Source organism: Microcaecilia unicolor, chromosome 6, assembly GCF_901765095.1.
Source record: "Microcaecilia unicolor chromosome 6, aMicUni1.1, whole genome shotgun sequence".
In the NCBI taxonomy this organism is placed as follows: Eukaryota; Metazoa; Chordata; class Amphibia; order Gymnophiona; family Siphonopidae; genus Microcaecilia; species Microcaecilia unicolor.
This window is the reverse complement of record NC_044036.1, coordinates 188,576,204-188,590,657: the sequence shown is the minus strand read 5'-3', so window position 1 is coordinate 188,590,657 and position 14,454 is coordinate 188,576,204. Positions and strand designations below refer to the sequence as shown.

The following is a 14,454-nucleotide window of genomic DNA, read 5'->3' as shown; positions in this document are numbered from 1 at the left end:
AGTCCACTTTTGGGCTCACTTTCGAAAGAGCCGGATGTCTATCTTTTGACATAAATCAGAAGATGGATGTCCTTCTCCCAGGGACATCCAAATCGGTATAATCAAAACCTGATTTAGGATGTCTCCAACTGCACTCCGTTGCAAGGACGGCCAAAGTTCAAGGAGGCATGTCGGAGGCATAGCGAAGGCAGGACTTGGGCGTGCCTAACACTTGGATGTCCTTGACCCACAATCGAAAAAAACAAAGACGTCCCTGACGAACACTTGGATGTTTTCACCCGGACCTGTTTCTATTACGACTAAGGCACAAAAAGGTGCCCGAAATGACCAGATGACCACCGGAGAAAATCGGGGATGACCTCCCGTTACTCCCCCAGTGGTCACTAACCCCCTCCCACCCTCTAAAAACATCTTTAAAAATATGTCGTGCCAGCCTCAGATGTCATACTCAGGTCCATGACAGCGCATGCAGGTCCCGGGAGCAGTTTTACTGGGTAATGCAGTGCACTTCAGACAGGCGGACCCAGGCCCATACCCCCCCCCCCCTACCTGTTACATCTGTGGAGGAAATAGCGAGCCCTCCAAAACCCACCACAAACCCACTGTACCCACATCTAGGTGCCCCCCTTCACCCGTAAGGGCTATGGTAATGGTGTACAGTTGGGGATAGTGGGTTTTGGGGGACTCAGCACACAAGGTAAGGGAGTTATGTACCTGGGAGCAATTTATGAAGTCCACTACAGTGCCCCCTAGGGTGCCCGGTTGGTGTCCTGGCATGTCAGGGGGACCAGTGCACTACAAATGCTGGCTCCTCCCACGCCCAAATGGCTTGCATGAGGACATTTTTGACATGGATGTCTTTGGTTTTGAAAATCGCCGAAAGTCAGAAACGTCCATGTCTAGGGACGTCCAAATTTAAGGATTTGGACATCCCTGACGGTATTTTCAAAACGAAAGATGGATGTCTATCTTGTTTCAAAAATATGGGTTTCCCCACCCCTGGATTTTGCAGTTTTGCAAGGACGTCCCTTTCGAAAATTCAGCTCTTTAAAGGTTAATAAATTAAAATAAAGTGAAAAACAAAAAATACGGTGATATTTTTTCATTGAACTAGATACATTCTTTAGCTAGCACTTTCAGAAGCCAGAGGATAGAACCTTACCCGAGGAAGGAGGTTTTGGCTTCTAAAAGGCAGCCTAAAAAGTTGGAATGCATCAGTTTCTGAAAGATATCTGTTTTGTTTGTTTTGCACAGTACAGGAGGACATGCATCACTGTTTCTCTGCTGTTGCATTATATGCAGAGTCTGATTTCTTGGGGATTCAATTTAATTTGTATGCTCATATTTCTATTCTTAGTTTGTGTTATTTTGTTCTATAGGTGGTGAGGGGTGTATCTGTACTCTGTTTGTGTGAATTGTCCTTGTAGTTTTGATATGTATTAATCCAGTTTGTTTAGTTTTCCTAATGGTGTATTGCCCACTGCAATATTAAGTGTGCTGCCTTTTCTTAGGTAGGCCCTTGATGTGTGACTCCTGGAAGTTAGTGTATTATGGTTTGGTAGAATGACTTACAGATCTTGAGTGATTTTTGTAGGGTTTTGTATTGATTCACAATATGTCTTGTAATGGGATTTGGATTTAGCTCACATCTTCTTAGTGGTGGGTCTAGGTGAGTTACACTCAGGTACAGGAGGTATTTTCCTATCCCTGGAGGACTTACAGTCTAAGTTCGTACCTGAGGTAATGGAGAGTTAAGTGACTTGCCAAGCAACATTGATAGTTGAACCCTGGCTTCTCTGGTTGCTTTAACCATTAGATACAGCTAATACCGATAATGCATACACTAAATATGTTTAGTAGCTCAACAATAAACTAAAAGCCAGCAGATCTGAAGCCTGGTGATCATTTAGAAACCTACTAAAAACATTGATAGGTAATTCATGTTATGGTTGCCAGTGACCATAGGATTTCTGTTACAGTGCCGTTGAACATCACAGTTAACATGGCCAACAGGAAGATGCTGGACTGGGAGGCTAGGGTCAACTAGGAGCCAAATGTTAAAGTACCTGCATATGTTTCCAGAATACTGCAATATGGGAAAATTAGGTTCTTACCTTGGTAATTTTCTTTCCTTTAGTCATAGCAGATGAAGCCATTACGTATGGGTTATGTCCATCAACCAGCAGGGGAGATAGAGAGCACTCAAACTTTCACAGTGCCCTCTTGGCGAGCTAGCTCCACTGCCTCTTCAGTATTTGAAGCTTCCAAAGCAGTATGGCAAACCGCAATGGGAATCACAAGAGCTTTCCTCACAGCGAACGATGGCCCATCACAAGGGCATGAACTCATAAAGGAGGGAATGCACATCCTCCTGGAGGGAATAAACTCATCCTCCTTATTGTATAAGTGGAGGGGAACACACGCGCCTCCTGGAGGGAATCACACATCCTCCCAACACACTGGAGGGAATGAACTCATCCTCCTATTTATAGAACTGGAGGGGAACACACGCGCCTCCTGGAGAGAATCAACACATCCTCCAAAAAAAACATGCTGGAGGGAATGAACACATCCTCCTAAATTTAAACTGAACATGAATCCTGAAGATTGTTTTCCAACTTTCTCCCAAGGAAGGAACTTCAGGAAATTAGAACAGAACCTGAAAAACAGATTCACAGCATACAGACAATCATACAGGGAGGGCTCATGGCTTCATCTGCTATGACTAAAGGAAATAAAATTACCAAGGTAAGAACCTAATTTTCCCTTCCTTGTCATCAAGCAGATGAAGCCATTACGTATGGGATGTAACAAAGCAATCCCTAGATAGGGTGGGAACAAGTCACACCATGCGCTAGCACTTGTGCACCAAAACGCGCATCCCTCCTGGCAGCCACATCCAGCCTGTAATGTCGGGCAAAGGAGAGCTTAGAAGCCCATGTTGCTGCACTGCATATCTCTTGAAGAGAGAGTGCTCCAATTTCAGCCCAAGAGGAAGAAATCGCTCTAGTAGAATGTGCCTTAAAGGCTACAGGCGGAACCCTGCCAGCCAGCAGATAAGCTGAAAAGATAGTTTCTTTGAGCCAGCAGGCAATAGTGGCTTTAGACGCTGGAGACCCTCTGCGAGAACCGGATAGCAAAACAAACAGATGATCAGAAGTCCTGAAAGAGTTAGTAACTCGCAGATACTGCAGCAGAGTCCTGCGCACATCCAAAAGGTGCAGCTGCCCAAAAGATTCTGGAAACTCTTCCTCTGAAAAAGAGGGCAAGAAAATAGGCTGGTTTAAGTGAAAGGTGAAACCACCTTAGGCATAAAGGAAGGCACGGTCCGAACCGTGACCCCGGACTCTGAAAATTGCAGAAATGGGTCTCTACAGGACAGCGCCTGGAGCTCTGACACCCGTCTCGCCGAGGTAATGGCCACCAGAAAAACGGCCTTCAGTGTCAAGTCTTTCTCCGATGCTCGCCGAAGCGGCTCAAAAGGAGATGCCTGCAGGGTTTTCAAAACTAGCCCCAGGTTCCAAGCTGGACAGGGTGCTCGCACTGGAGGTTGGAGCCGAAGCACCCCTCTAAGAAACCGTGCCACATCTGGGTGAGCAGCCAAAGACACGCCTTCCACCTTACCACGAAGGGAGGCCAACGCTGCCACCTGCACCCGCAGGGAATTATAGGCCAAGCCTTTTTGTACACCTTCCTGCAAAAAGTCCAGAATCGGCGAGACAGGAGCCCGCATTGGAACAATGGCTCTGGAAGCACACCAAGACTCAAACAGGTACCAAATCCTGGCATAAGCCACGGAAGTGGACCGCTTGCGGGCTTGCAGGAGAGTGGAAATAACTTTATTGGAATAACCTTTATCCCTCAATTGCGCCCTCTCAATAGCCATGCCGTAAGACCAAAGCGGCCGGCGTCCTCCATGGCTACCGGTCCCTGAGTCAACAGGTTCGGTACCAGAGGTAATGGCAGAGGAGCCTCCAGGAGCATCTGTCGGAGGTCTGCATACCAAGGTCTCCTTGGCCAATCCGGGGCGATGAGGACCATTTCTCCTGGGTGCAGCCGAATCCGCAAGAGCAGGCGCCCTATCAAGGGCAATGGGGGAAACACATAAAGTAGACCCGGAGGCCAGGTTGAGCCAAGGCATCCAACCCCGCCGAGCGAGGATCTCTCCGTCTGCTGAAGAAGCACGGGACTTTGGTATTGGCACTTGTCGCCATTAGATCCATCACGGGCTTGCCCCATTTGGCACAGATCTGCAGGAATACTTCGTCTGCCAGATTCCATTCTGCTGGATCGATCTGATGCCTGCTCAGATAATCGGCCTGCACATTGCTCTGACCTGCAATATGAGCTGCCGACAGACACTGAAGATGCAGCTCGGCCCAGTGGCAAATCAGTTCGGCCTGCGCGGCTAGTGCTCTGCACCTTGTTCCGCCTTGTCGATTTATATAGGCCACCGTTGTCGTGTTGTCCGACATCACTCTGACAGCCAATCCTTCCAGGGTCACTTGAAAGGCCAGAAGCGCCTGAAACACCGCTTTCAACTCTAGGCGGTTGATGGACCACTCCGACTCCTCGGGTGTCCATAGACCCTGGGCATGCTTCCCCTTGCAGTGTGCGCCCCAGCCCTTCAGGCTGGCATCTGTTACCACTAGGCACCAAACGGGGAGCGTCAGCGGCATTCCTCGCCGCAGCATGCTGTCCGAGAGCCACCACTCCATGCTGAGACAGGCCGCAGGGAGCCAAGTAAGTCTGCATTGGTAATCCTGAGAAATAGGAGACCATCTCCGGAGTAGGGAATACTGTAGAGGTCTCAGGTGCGCTCTCGCCCAGGGTACCACTTCCATCGTGGCTGTCATTGATCCCAGCAGCTGGACAATGTCCCAAGCTCGCGGGCGGGGCATCCTCAGGAGCAGACGGACCTGATTCTGAAGCTTGCACCGCCTTGGCTCGGGTAGGAACACATAGCCCGACACTGTGTCGAACCTGGCCCCCAAAAACTCTAGAGATTGTGAAGGGGACAGGTGACTTTTGGCCATATTGACGACCCAGCCTAGAGATTGCAGTACTGAGACCACTCTGGCTGTAGCTTGTAAGCTCTCTATTGCAGAGTCTGCTCTGATGAGCCAGTCGTCTAGGTACGGGTGAACCCTGATACCTTCTCGCCTGAGAAAAGCAGCTACTACCACCATTACCTTCGAAAAGGTTTGGGGAGCTGTGGCGAGGCCAAAAGGCAAGGCCCTGAACTGGAAATGTTTTCCCAACACCGCAAACCTCAGAAACATCTGGTGCGGGGGCCAAATCGGTATGTGCAAGTAAGCTTCTTTCAGGTCTAGAGACGTGAGAAACTCTCCTGGCTGAACCGCCGCAATGACGGAGCGCAGGGATTCCATGAGGAAATGCCGCACTCTCAGGGACTTGTTCACTTCTTTTAAGTCCAGAATAGGGCGAAAGGACCCACCTTTTCGCGGCACCACAAAGTAGATGGAGTATCGGCCGCAGCCTTGCTCGGCGGGAGGCACCGGGGTCACTGCCCCTAACTGAATCAGACCTTGTAAAGTCTCCTCCACCGCCGCCCGTTTGACGGGAGAACCGCATCGGGACTCCACAAACACGTCTCTTACTGGGGCGTTGAATGCTATTCTGTATCCATCTCTGATCAGGTCCAGAACCCACTGATCTGAGGAAATCTTGGCCCACTCCTCGACAAAGAGGGAAAGCCGTCCTCCGATGACAGGCATCGAGGAGAGGGCCGGCACACCATCATTGAGAGGGTCGCCCCTGAACTCCTGGTCTTGAGCCACCGGCTGCGGAACGCTTGTCCGAGCGAAAGGAGTTCCTCTGCTGACCACGGGCACGTGAAGTGAACCCAGCAGAATGCCCCAGGCGGTACCTTCTAGCTTCACGGAAGCGAGGTCTGTACGAGGAGTGGACCGCCTGGCCCTTAGAGGAAGGCCTCTGCCTATCTTCGGGCAAGCGCTGGGGTTTTGGATCACCCAGGCCTTTCACAATTTTCTCTAACTCCTCACCAAATAGGAGAAGTCCTTGAAAAGGCAACTTCACCAACCTTTGCTTAGAGGCCATGTCCGCTGCCCAGTGTCGTAGACACAGACGACGGCGAGCCGCCACTGCTACTGCCATTTGTTTAGCCGAAGCTCTAACAAGGTCATAAAGGGCATCAGCCAGAAAGGACAAGGCCACCTCCATCCGCGGAGCCACATCCAAGAAGGGCTCCGCTCCATCTCCGGGCTGAGCCACTGCCTGTTGCAGCCAAGCTAGGCAGGCTCTCACAGCATAACAGCTGCATGCAGACGCCCGAACAGTGAGACCCGCAATTTCAAAGGACCGTTTCAACGCTGTTTCCAGCCTACGGTCTTGAACATCCTTCAGGGCAACACCTCCTTCAACAGGGAGGGTAGTTCTCTTTGTCACCGCAGTGACTAGGGCATCCACTGTAGGCATTTGAAAACGAGCCATATGTCCCTCACGCAGAGGGTATAACTGCCCCATAGCCCTGGAAACTCTCAAAGGTCCCTCGGGGTCAGCCCACTGAGCCGAAAAGCTCTAGGATGGAGTCATGCAAAGGGAAGGCCCAAGCAGCTTTCTTGGTACTAACCATCCTGGGATTACCCGAGGAGGCCATGCCACTGTCAGGATCTTCAATCGAGAGGGCCTGCAGGGTATCTGAAATAAGCGCTGGCAGCTCATCACGGTGGAAAATCCTCACCGCGGAGAGATCATCCAGATCCTGTGGTAAATCCGCACCTGACTCTGGTTCCTCAGACCAAGAACGTCTGTCAGAGTTCTCCGAATCCTCACACCCCGACCACGGGGTGGAAAAAGGTGCACCACAATCTGAAGGGGAATTAATCCTTCTGCGCTTATCTTTAGGCCAAGCATCCGGGAAAAAAGCCTCACTGGGCAGTCCCAGGCCAGAATCCATCGGGGGGGGGCAATCAGAGGAGCCTCAGGCGACCCTTGAGGAAGGGCTCTTTTCATCATGTATGCTTTATGCAGCAAAAGCACAAAATCCGGGGAGAAAATCTCACCCTGGGCACCCAAATCCTGTCCGGTGCTAGCCACTCCTGAAATAACCTCATCTCGAGGTGCCCCACCCGGCTCAGGTCTCTCCGTGTCCATGGAGGCCGCGCCATGCGGTGTAAGCAAAATGGCGCCCGCTGCCAGCTCAGAGCGGGAAGAAACATCGCTCGCCATGCTCGGGCCGGCTCCTACGCCAATACAGCACGATTTACAGAGCCCTGCTGCTGATTTGCGCTTGCCACAAGTGGAACAGCGCTTTACATTGTCCGCAGCCATCGCCGAAAAACGGCGGTAAAATCCAAAATGGCAGTTTCGCGCCAAAATCGCCCCGATCGCGGGCCCACCCCGGAGGAGTTGGAAAACACTCTTACCTCAAAGGATCTAGTGTACAACTACGATCCTGCTGAAAATCAGGTCAAAAACCTCTGTTCCACCGTGTCTGCGACTTTTTTTTTTTTAGCTGTGAGGAAAGCAGAGGTATTGAAGACTCCGGAGGCTCAGATGAGTGGGAAAGGCAGGAAAAGGGCGAACCTATATGCCTGCATCCACTGTTGGTGGGTAAGGACAGGGAAAGTAAGGCAATATGTCCACATCCACAGAGGAATGGGTAAGGCAGGGAAAGGGCTAACCTATGTGCCTTTAAAGTGAAGCTGCTATAGCCTCCAACAGATTTTTCTGGAGCTCGCAGAAGCTGCAGCCACCCTGCTAGGGGAGATAGAGAATACTGAAGAGGCAGTGGAGCTAGCTGGCCAAGAGGGCACTGTGAAAGTTTGAGTGCTCTCTATCTCCCCTGCTGGTTGATGGACATAACCCATACGTAATGGCTTCATCTGCTTGATGACAAGGAATGTTCTGTTTAATATGTTGCATTGCTTTGGTACATTGTTTTTTTTTTTTTTTTGCACATAATTTCCTGGAGTGTATTCAATGTGCATATCAAACAAAAAAACAGCACCACAGGCCTTTACAAATGGAATACAGTTCTTTAATGAATAAGCCTTGACAAAAAGACCCGACACAGGCCGTGTTTCGGTGACTAGCACCTGCATCAGGGGTCACAGTGATGACATGGAAAACTCGGGGAATAACTCGAATATATTCTTCTACAATATATTATTCCTTACCCCACGTCTCATATAGTAAAAGCTACAAAGCAACAAGGCACTTTCACTTTCTGTATCCAAATGGAGGTAGAGGAATATATTCGAGTTATTCCCCGAGTTTTCCACATCATCACTGTGACCCCTGACGCAGGTGCTAGTCACCGAAACACGGCCCGTGTCAGGTCTTTTTTTCAAGGCTTATTCATTAAAGAACTGTGTTCCATTTTTAAAGGCCCATGGTGCTGTTTTTTTGTTTGGACTTTATTTTGTACTTCGTTCCCTCTCTTTTGGTATATTCAATGTGCATATTACTATCAGTAATAGAGGTACTAGCAAGGGAGACAGCAAGGGAGACACCACAGGAACATAGTGGAGGGATACTTCCCGGCTGTATTCAAAAGTGACCCATTTACTGCCAATGTAGGTGTAACCCCCCCCCCTCTACCCCATCCTACCCCTTCCTAACCCCACTCACTTCATCCTAGCCAACCAACCATATTTTAGCTATTGCCAGCAATGATTATATCAGGCCTTCTTCTGGCCAGCCCCGGGGTCCTTCCCTCAGACACAGCTTCCATTTGCTGCATAGGCGGGCCACAGCAGACGGAAAGGACTGGGGTGGCCAGAGGAAAGCCGGATATAATTGCTGCCAGCAACAGATATATTAGTAAACTCATGGCTGACAGGAAAGAAACCGGATCCCAGGGGTCAGGAGGAGGAAGCAGGTGAGGAGATTAGACCTGCAGGAGAGAATGGAGGTTGGAAGGAAGAAAGGCACAGGAAGATAGAGGGAAAGACTTTCTGCACACAAAAAGGAATGGGGAGAGAGAGAGATATGCTTCACCCAAAGGGAAGGAAAGTAGAGGGAGAGATATGCAGTATGTGAAGAGAAGGAAAAGGTAGAGGGAGAGACATGATGTGCAGAAATGTTGCTTTGACTTCCCCTCCTCGCATTCCTAGCTGGCCCCCCTGTTGCCACCCCAAATATTTCTGTCTGGAGACACCACTGTTGGGTAGCTTTGCCCTGCAGACACCAGCAGGCAAAGGCAGATTCTGTGAGCCAATTGTGGTGCAGAACAAGAATGAGAAAGCAAACAAGAAGCTTGTTCACCAGTGTTGCCATATAAAAAAAAAATTCCCACCCAAAACAGCCCAAACCCCGCCCAAAAACCACACACACCCCACCCCCTTCCGTCATCACCCCGCCCCTTCCGTCATCACCCCCACCCCCGCCGTCATCAACCCCGCCCCTTCTGTCATCACCCCCGCCCCTGCCGTCATCAGCCCCACCCCTTCCGTCATCACCCCCGCCCCCGCCATCATCGCCCCGCCCAATACGTCACCTCTCCCCGCCCAATACGTCACCAAATCCCGCCTCTGTTGCCGTTAGCCTCACCCCCCGCTGGCCGAAAAACCGCCCAAAACCCGCACGAAAAAAAAAAACAAGCCCAAAAAACCGCAACCCACCGCGGGCAATAGTTTCCCGCGGTGGGTTGCGGAAAACCGCCCATCTGGCAACCTTGGTGTTCACAACTTAGGATACCAATTTTAAGAGAGTTCGGCTCAGTGCTAGCAAAAGGAAGGAAGCAGAATGGCTGGTCCAGGCTGCAAAAGGTAACAGGCCCTCCAAAGGCCTGGCAGGTCAAGGGGTGAGGAAAAGCAAAAAGGAGGAAACGTAAGTGCCGCAGAATATAGGCCCAAAGAGGAGGAAGTGGTGCTAGTGGGGAGGGATGGGAGACAGGTTTGAATTGTATACTGACAAAGCAGGAAGGGGGAGGGGGAGGGTAAAAGAATCCTATGGAGCATGTGGAGTGAATGGGAGGATACAAGCAGGTGAGCCTACATGTTGTATTCCCTCCCTTCTGCCTCAATAGTGAAATGATAGGTAGGACAGATTGCTAGTCATTTTGTTCACAATAAAATGTTTAGTCTTGTTAGCGTTAATAGTTTCCAAAATTAGCTCGCTCTCATCCATTTTAAATACTTAGCTAATCTAATTCACAGCTAATATACCGCACATGTCCCAACAGGAGGTTCCAGGCAGTTTACAGTTCACAAACCCACACAAAATCAGGAATAACAACATAATCATAAAAGAAAAAGAAACAAAATAAAAAATTAATTATAAAAGTTGCCAATTAGAAAAGTCTTTAGCTTCTTACATAGCTGCCTGTAATTTGATTCTAAATGAACTAATCCTGGTAAAGTATTCCACACAGTAACAGATTGGAAGGAAAACATAGAATCTATCTGATGTTTAAGTCTAATATTCTTAAAAGCTGGATATTTCAATAATAAGCTTTCATTAACTCTAACAGAATGCCCATTTCTGAATTTTATTCATGGCACAAGAAATTCTAACAGCCGTTTCACTCAACATATAACTTGCAGGAACCAATATTAAAATATCATCAGCATGAATCCATAAAATCAAAAACAAAAACAACCACTGGTTAATTCTAATGATCCAGAACATAACCAGAAATCCAAATTTTGGAATTAACAGAATCTAGGAAAATCTTTTCAGCTTACATTATCCATCCGAAAACATATTAAAACATGTACCACCCCAACCCCCCCTCCTCTTTCCTCCCCCCCAAACCACTAAAATACCCCCATCACCCAACTAAATCCTTCCCTCCCTCCCTCTACCAACCCCACCCCCCATCGATACCTACTCAAAACTATAGAGAATCATATGGAGATATGATTCAATAAAAGACTGTGAACTCTTGAGGACAAAGACATTACATATGGTTCCCAAACTAACCAAAATTCTTTCCTACGTTTAGGAGTTAAACGTGCATCATGAGCTTCCAAAAGGGCAAGCGCATGAAGAGCATTACGCCAAGACCAGAAGTCCGGCGCCCTGCTCTGGGTCCAACATTGCATAATGCAGTTCTTCCCCACTACCCCCGATTTATAAATAAAATGCGTTGATATTAATAAAGAGTCAGCACTACCCACCCAGCCCAGTGGAGAAAGACTTAGTTGCTTATGTAATAAATGCTCTCAATATCTAATCACACGCTTCCAAAAAAGTTGTACTCTCGGGCAATACCATAATGCATGAGCTAGAGTATCATCTAGATGTCCACACTTTACACAATTCTTAACCGCCAGACACTTCGCATGAAACGCTTGACGGGGAGAAAAATAAGACCTGGTCACAATCCGAAACTGACATTCTCTATAATAAGCACTATGAAGGTAACGTAATGTAATGTTTTTGTTTGCTGTGTATTATGTATTTGTTTTATTATAATGGTTGTGTTTTTACTTTACTGTTTATTTATGCATTGTATTTTGAACATTTAATAAAGCATTATTTATTAAAAAAAAATATATATCATCTGCATATGGAGATAAATGCTCACCTTCACCCAAAACAATATCAGAAAGGGACCTCATAAAAAGATTGAATATGGAGGACAAAGGTGAGCCTTGAGACACTCCAAAAGTACATATCCAAGTCTTTGACATTACACTCCACTTCCAAACAGCATAAAATCTATTCATCATTAAAAAAAAATCCCTAAAACAATTTAACACAGAAACAGACAAACCCAGTCCACTAGGTCTAGACAACAACAAGCAATGATCAACAGCATCAAAAGCTGCAGAAATATACTGGAGTAGAATGATCTGTCTTCCTTTACTCAAGTATTCTCTTATAATAGTGGTTAACACCAACAAGAGAGACTCAGTACTATGCTTAGATCTAAATCCAAATTGGGTAGGGATGAGAACCTTGAGATATAGTGGATAATTGTTGTCTAACAAGTGTTTCTAGTAATTTAGGGGTATGTTTACTAAGGTGCGTTAGCGTTTTTAAAGCACCTGTAAATTTAAGGCGCGTTAAACGCTAACGCACCTATACATTTCTATAGGCGTGTTAGCATTTAACACGTATAAACCATTTACGCACATTAAAAACGCTAACGCCCATAATGCCGCTTAGTAAATCTAGCCCTTAGTAAGCAGAGGAATCCCTGCTATAGGTCTGAAGCTAGAAATAAGTGATAGATCCAGATTCTGTGATTTTGGTACAGGAGTAAGTGCAGTACAGCCCATCTCTCCAGGAAGCCTCCCAGCCATCAACAAACTATTACAAAAATAAAACAAGCCACAAAATTATGATAATCGGTGGATTAGCAAACAAATATGAAGGACAAATATCTACTACACATCGAGTAGATGACAATTTAGGGAGCAATGACTGACGATCACTAATAGTAATGGGCTCAAAAGAAACCCATAGTCATTCTGCAACAATATCTACCTCTGGGTCCAAATCCAAAATTAAAGAATGGGAGTTTGTTACTTGCAGCTGATTTTTAATAAAATCATCATGTATTTTGTGTACTTTTGTATATTTTCTGTTTTCTCATAATTATTTTGCAAAGGCCAAAATGCCTAGATCTTTCATGCAAAATAAAGTCAACTCAGAATTCCTCAACGATTACACTTAAATATTCTTTGACCCAGCTTTTCTGCTGAGCCCCATGGATGGCAAGCAACTTACATTGTGTGGACAGAAGGTGCTAGCGGCCTGGTAGAACTGCAGCCCTCGGGAGAGGCGACCCTCATACACATTACTGCAGCAGTTATCCATTCCCCGATCGATTGCCTTATTAATCATCTGCAACGGGAAGGCACACAGCGCAGACTTTTGCTGTGGCTTCATGCTGTCCACCTCACTGACGGAAAAGACCCCAAATAAAATTAAGTCAGTGGTATTAATGTTAATCTCTTGTGCCAGCTGTGTACCCGCCCTTGCTAAATGTGCTGCTTGAAGCACATTGAAAACTTCGTCCTTAAGCTGCGCCACTTGGCGCCTACGACGTCTCCTACGTTTGGGCTCAAAGCGACACTCCAGTACCAACTCCCGATATTTGCGCATCTCCTGCTCCTCACCACTCAACCGCACTATCCTAGAGTGGTAAGATTTGGCATAGACTGATTCTTTCTGGACAGTGAGGAAGTACACGTAGTCCCGATTACTGAAGGTGTAGATATAATGAATTGGGTACGAGTCCTGATACGGAGGTAAAACCGTCAGACTGTGGAAACCGGGTGAGAAGCCATCCTCAGTAGCCTTGAGCCTGCGAATAGACACTGATTTGGGGTTGTAGCTCCGGGCAATGGTGCTGTTGATGGTTGAAGCCACATAGAAGTATAATGCATGGCCCATCTCCCTTACTGTGATCAGGGTTCCTAGAGGGCTGGCCACACAATCTGTGCAGTCAGTGACACTGTTCTGCTGCCTTGTGCACAAGCACCCAGATTCAGAGATCACCTCTTTTCGGGCCAGGTTCAATCGATGAAAGAAGCACAACCCATGCTGGGAGCTCCCACAGCTGTACAGCAGTGGCTCCAGTGGATCCAGCACCAGAGCTTTGCTGTCAGTGTCTCCTGGCACAACTTGGGTCTCCTCACCACACTGGCACGATGAACAGATCTGGCATTCAGCAGCACCTGCAGGACCTGTCACCACAAAGTGCATGCTTTCTAGAGCTGGGTTCAAGACATAGAGCTTGTTCCGAACAGCTATGAAGATAGCTCCTCCAGACTCTTCATAGGTTACAATGCCCTGTATAGGACTGTCTGCTGTGAATGTTGTCAATTCGTATTCCACAGAAGAGTCCAGTGTGTTGTTCCAGGGAATGACAGGGCATCTCCAAGCACCTCTGATTGCTTCAATTGTTCCCAGCCATAAAGTCAATCTTGGGAAGAGGGGTAGTCCCATGCTGTGAAAATTTATCTTCAGAATTATAGGCTCTGCACTTTTAGTTCCTGCCCTCAGCTTTAATGGGTTCTGGCATCAACCCACGACATCCTAGTGCTGTGCAGCAGCTACAGAGAAAAAGAAAACAATAATATTATATTACAAAAGTCAAACAACTTCACACTCCAAAATAACTGCATAAGTAGGTGGATGTATAATTTCCCCAGTAATTTATTTGACAGCTGCAACACAAATATTATTTCTTCATTTTCCCTTTTTAGTATTGACTTATTCTGAAGTACTAAGGGCTGGAACCTTCTGAAAGTTCCACACACCAACTGCATCCATCATTACGAATACATGCAAATCAGGCAAATGCTATCCTCTTTATTACCGAGAACCCTGCTAATAGTACCCCAAACACCTAGTGAAGACAATTTTCAAAAACACTAGCCTGGTAAACCCAGTAGTTTGAAAACTACCTTCACTCAGTTTCTTCCCTGCCCCCCTCCAGTGGTCAGAATCTTCCCTTCCCCTCTCTACTTTCTTGATCCGCTTTCAGTGGTCAAGTACCTCCCCATCCCC

The 14,454-nt window shown here is 47.4% G+C and overlaps 1 protein-coding gene across 7 annotated transcripts in view; it reads right to left on the bottom strand.

The window, feature by feature from the left end:
• Positions 1–14,454, bottom strand: part of MST1R (macrophage stimulating 1 receptor) — a 239,425-nt gene that overhangs the window by 187,652 nt on the left and 37,319 nt on the right. For all 7 annotated transcript variants that reach the window (XM_030205877.1, XM_030205881.1, XM_030205878.1 and 4 more), the window contains exon 2: positions 12,667–13,997. In XM_030205877.1, coding sequence (XP_030061737.1) covers positions 12,667–13,890 — 1,224 coding nt within the window. In that variant the 5' untranslated portion in view covers positions 13,891–13,997. The remainder of the gene's footprint in view (positions 1–12,666; positions 13,998–14,454) is intronic.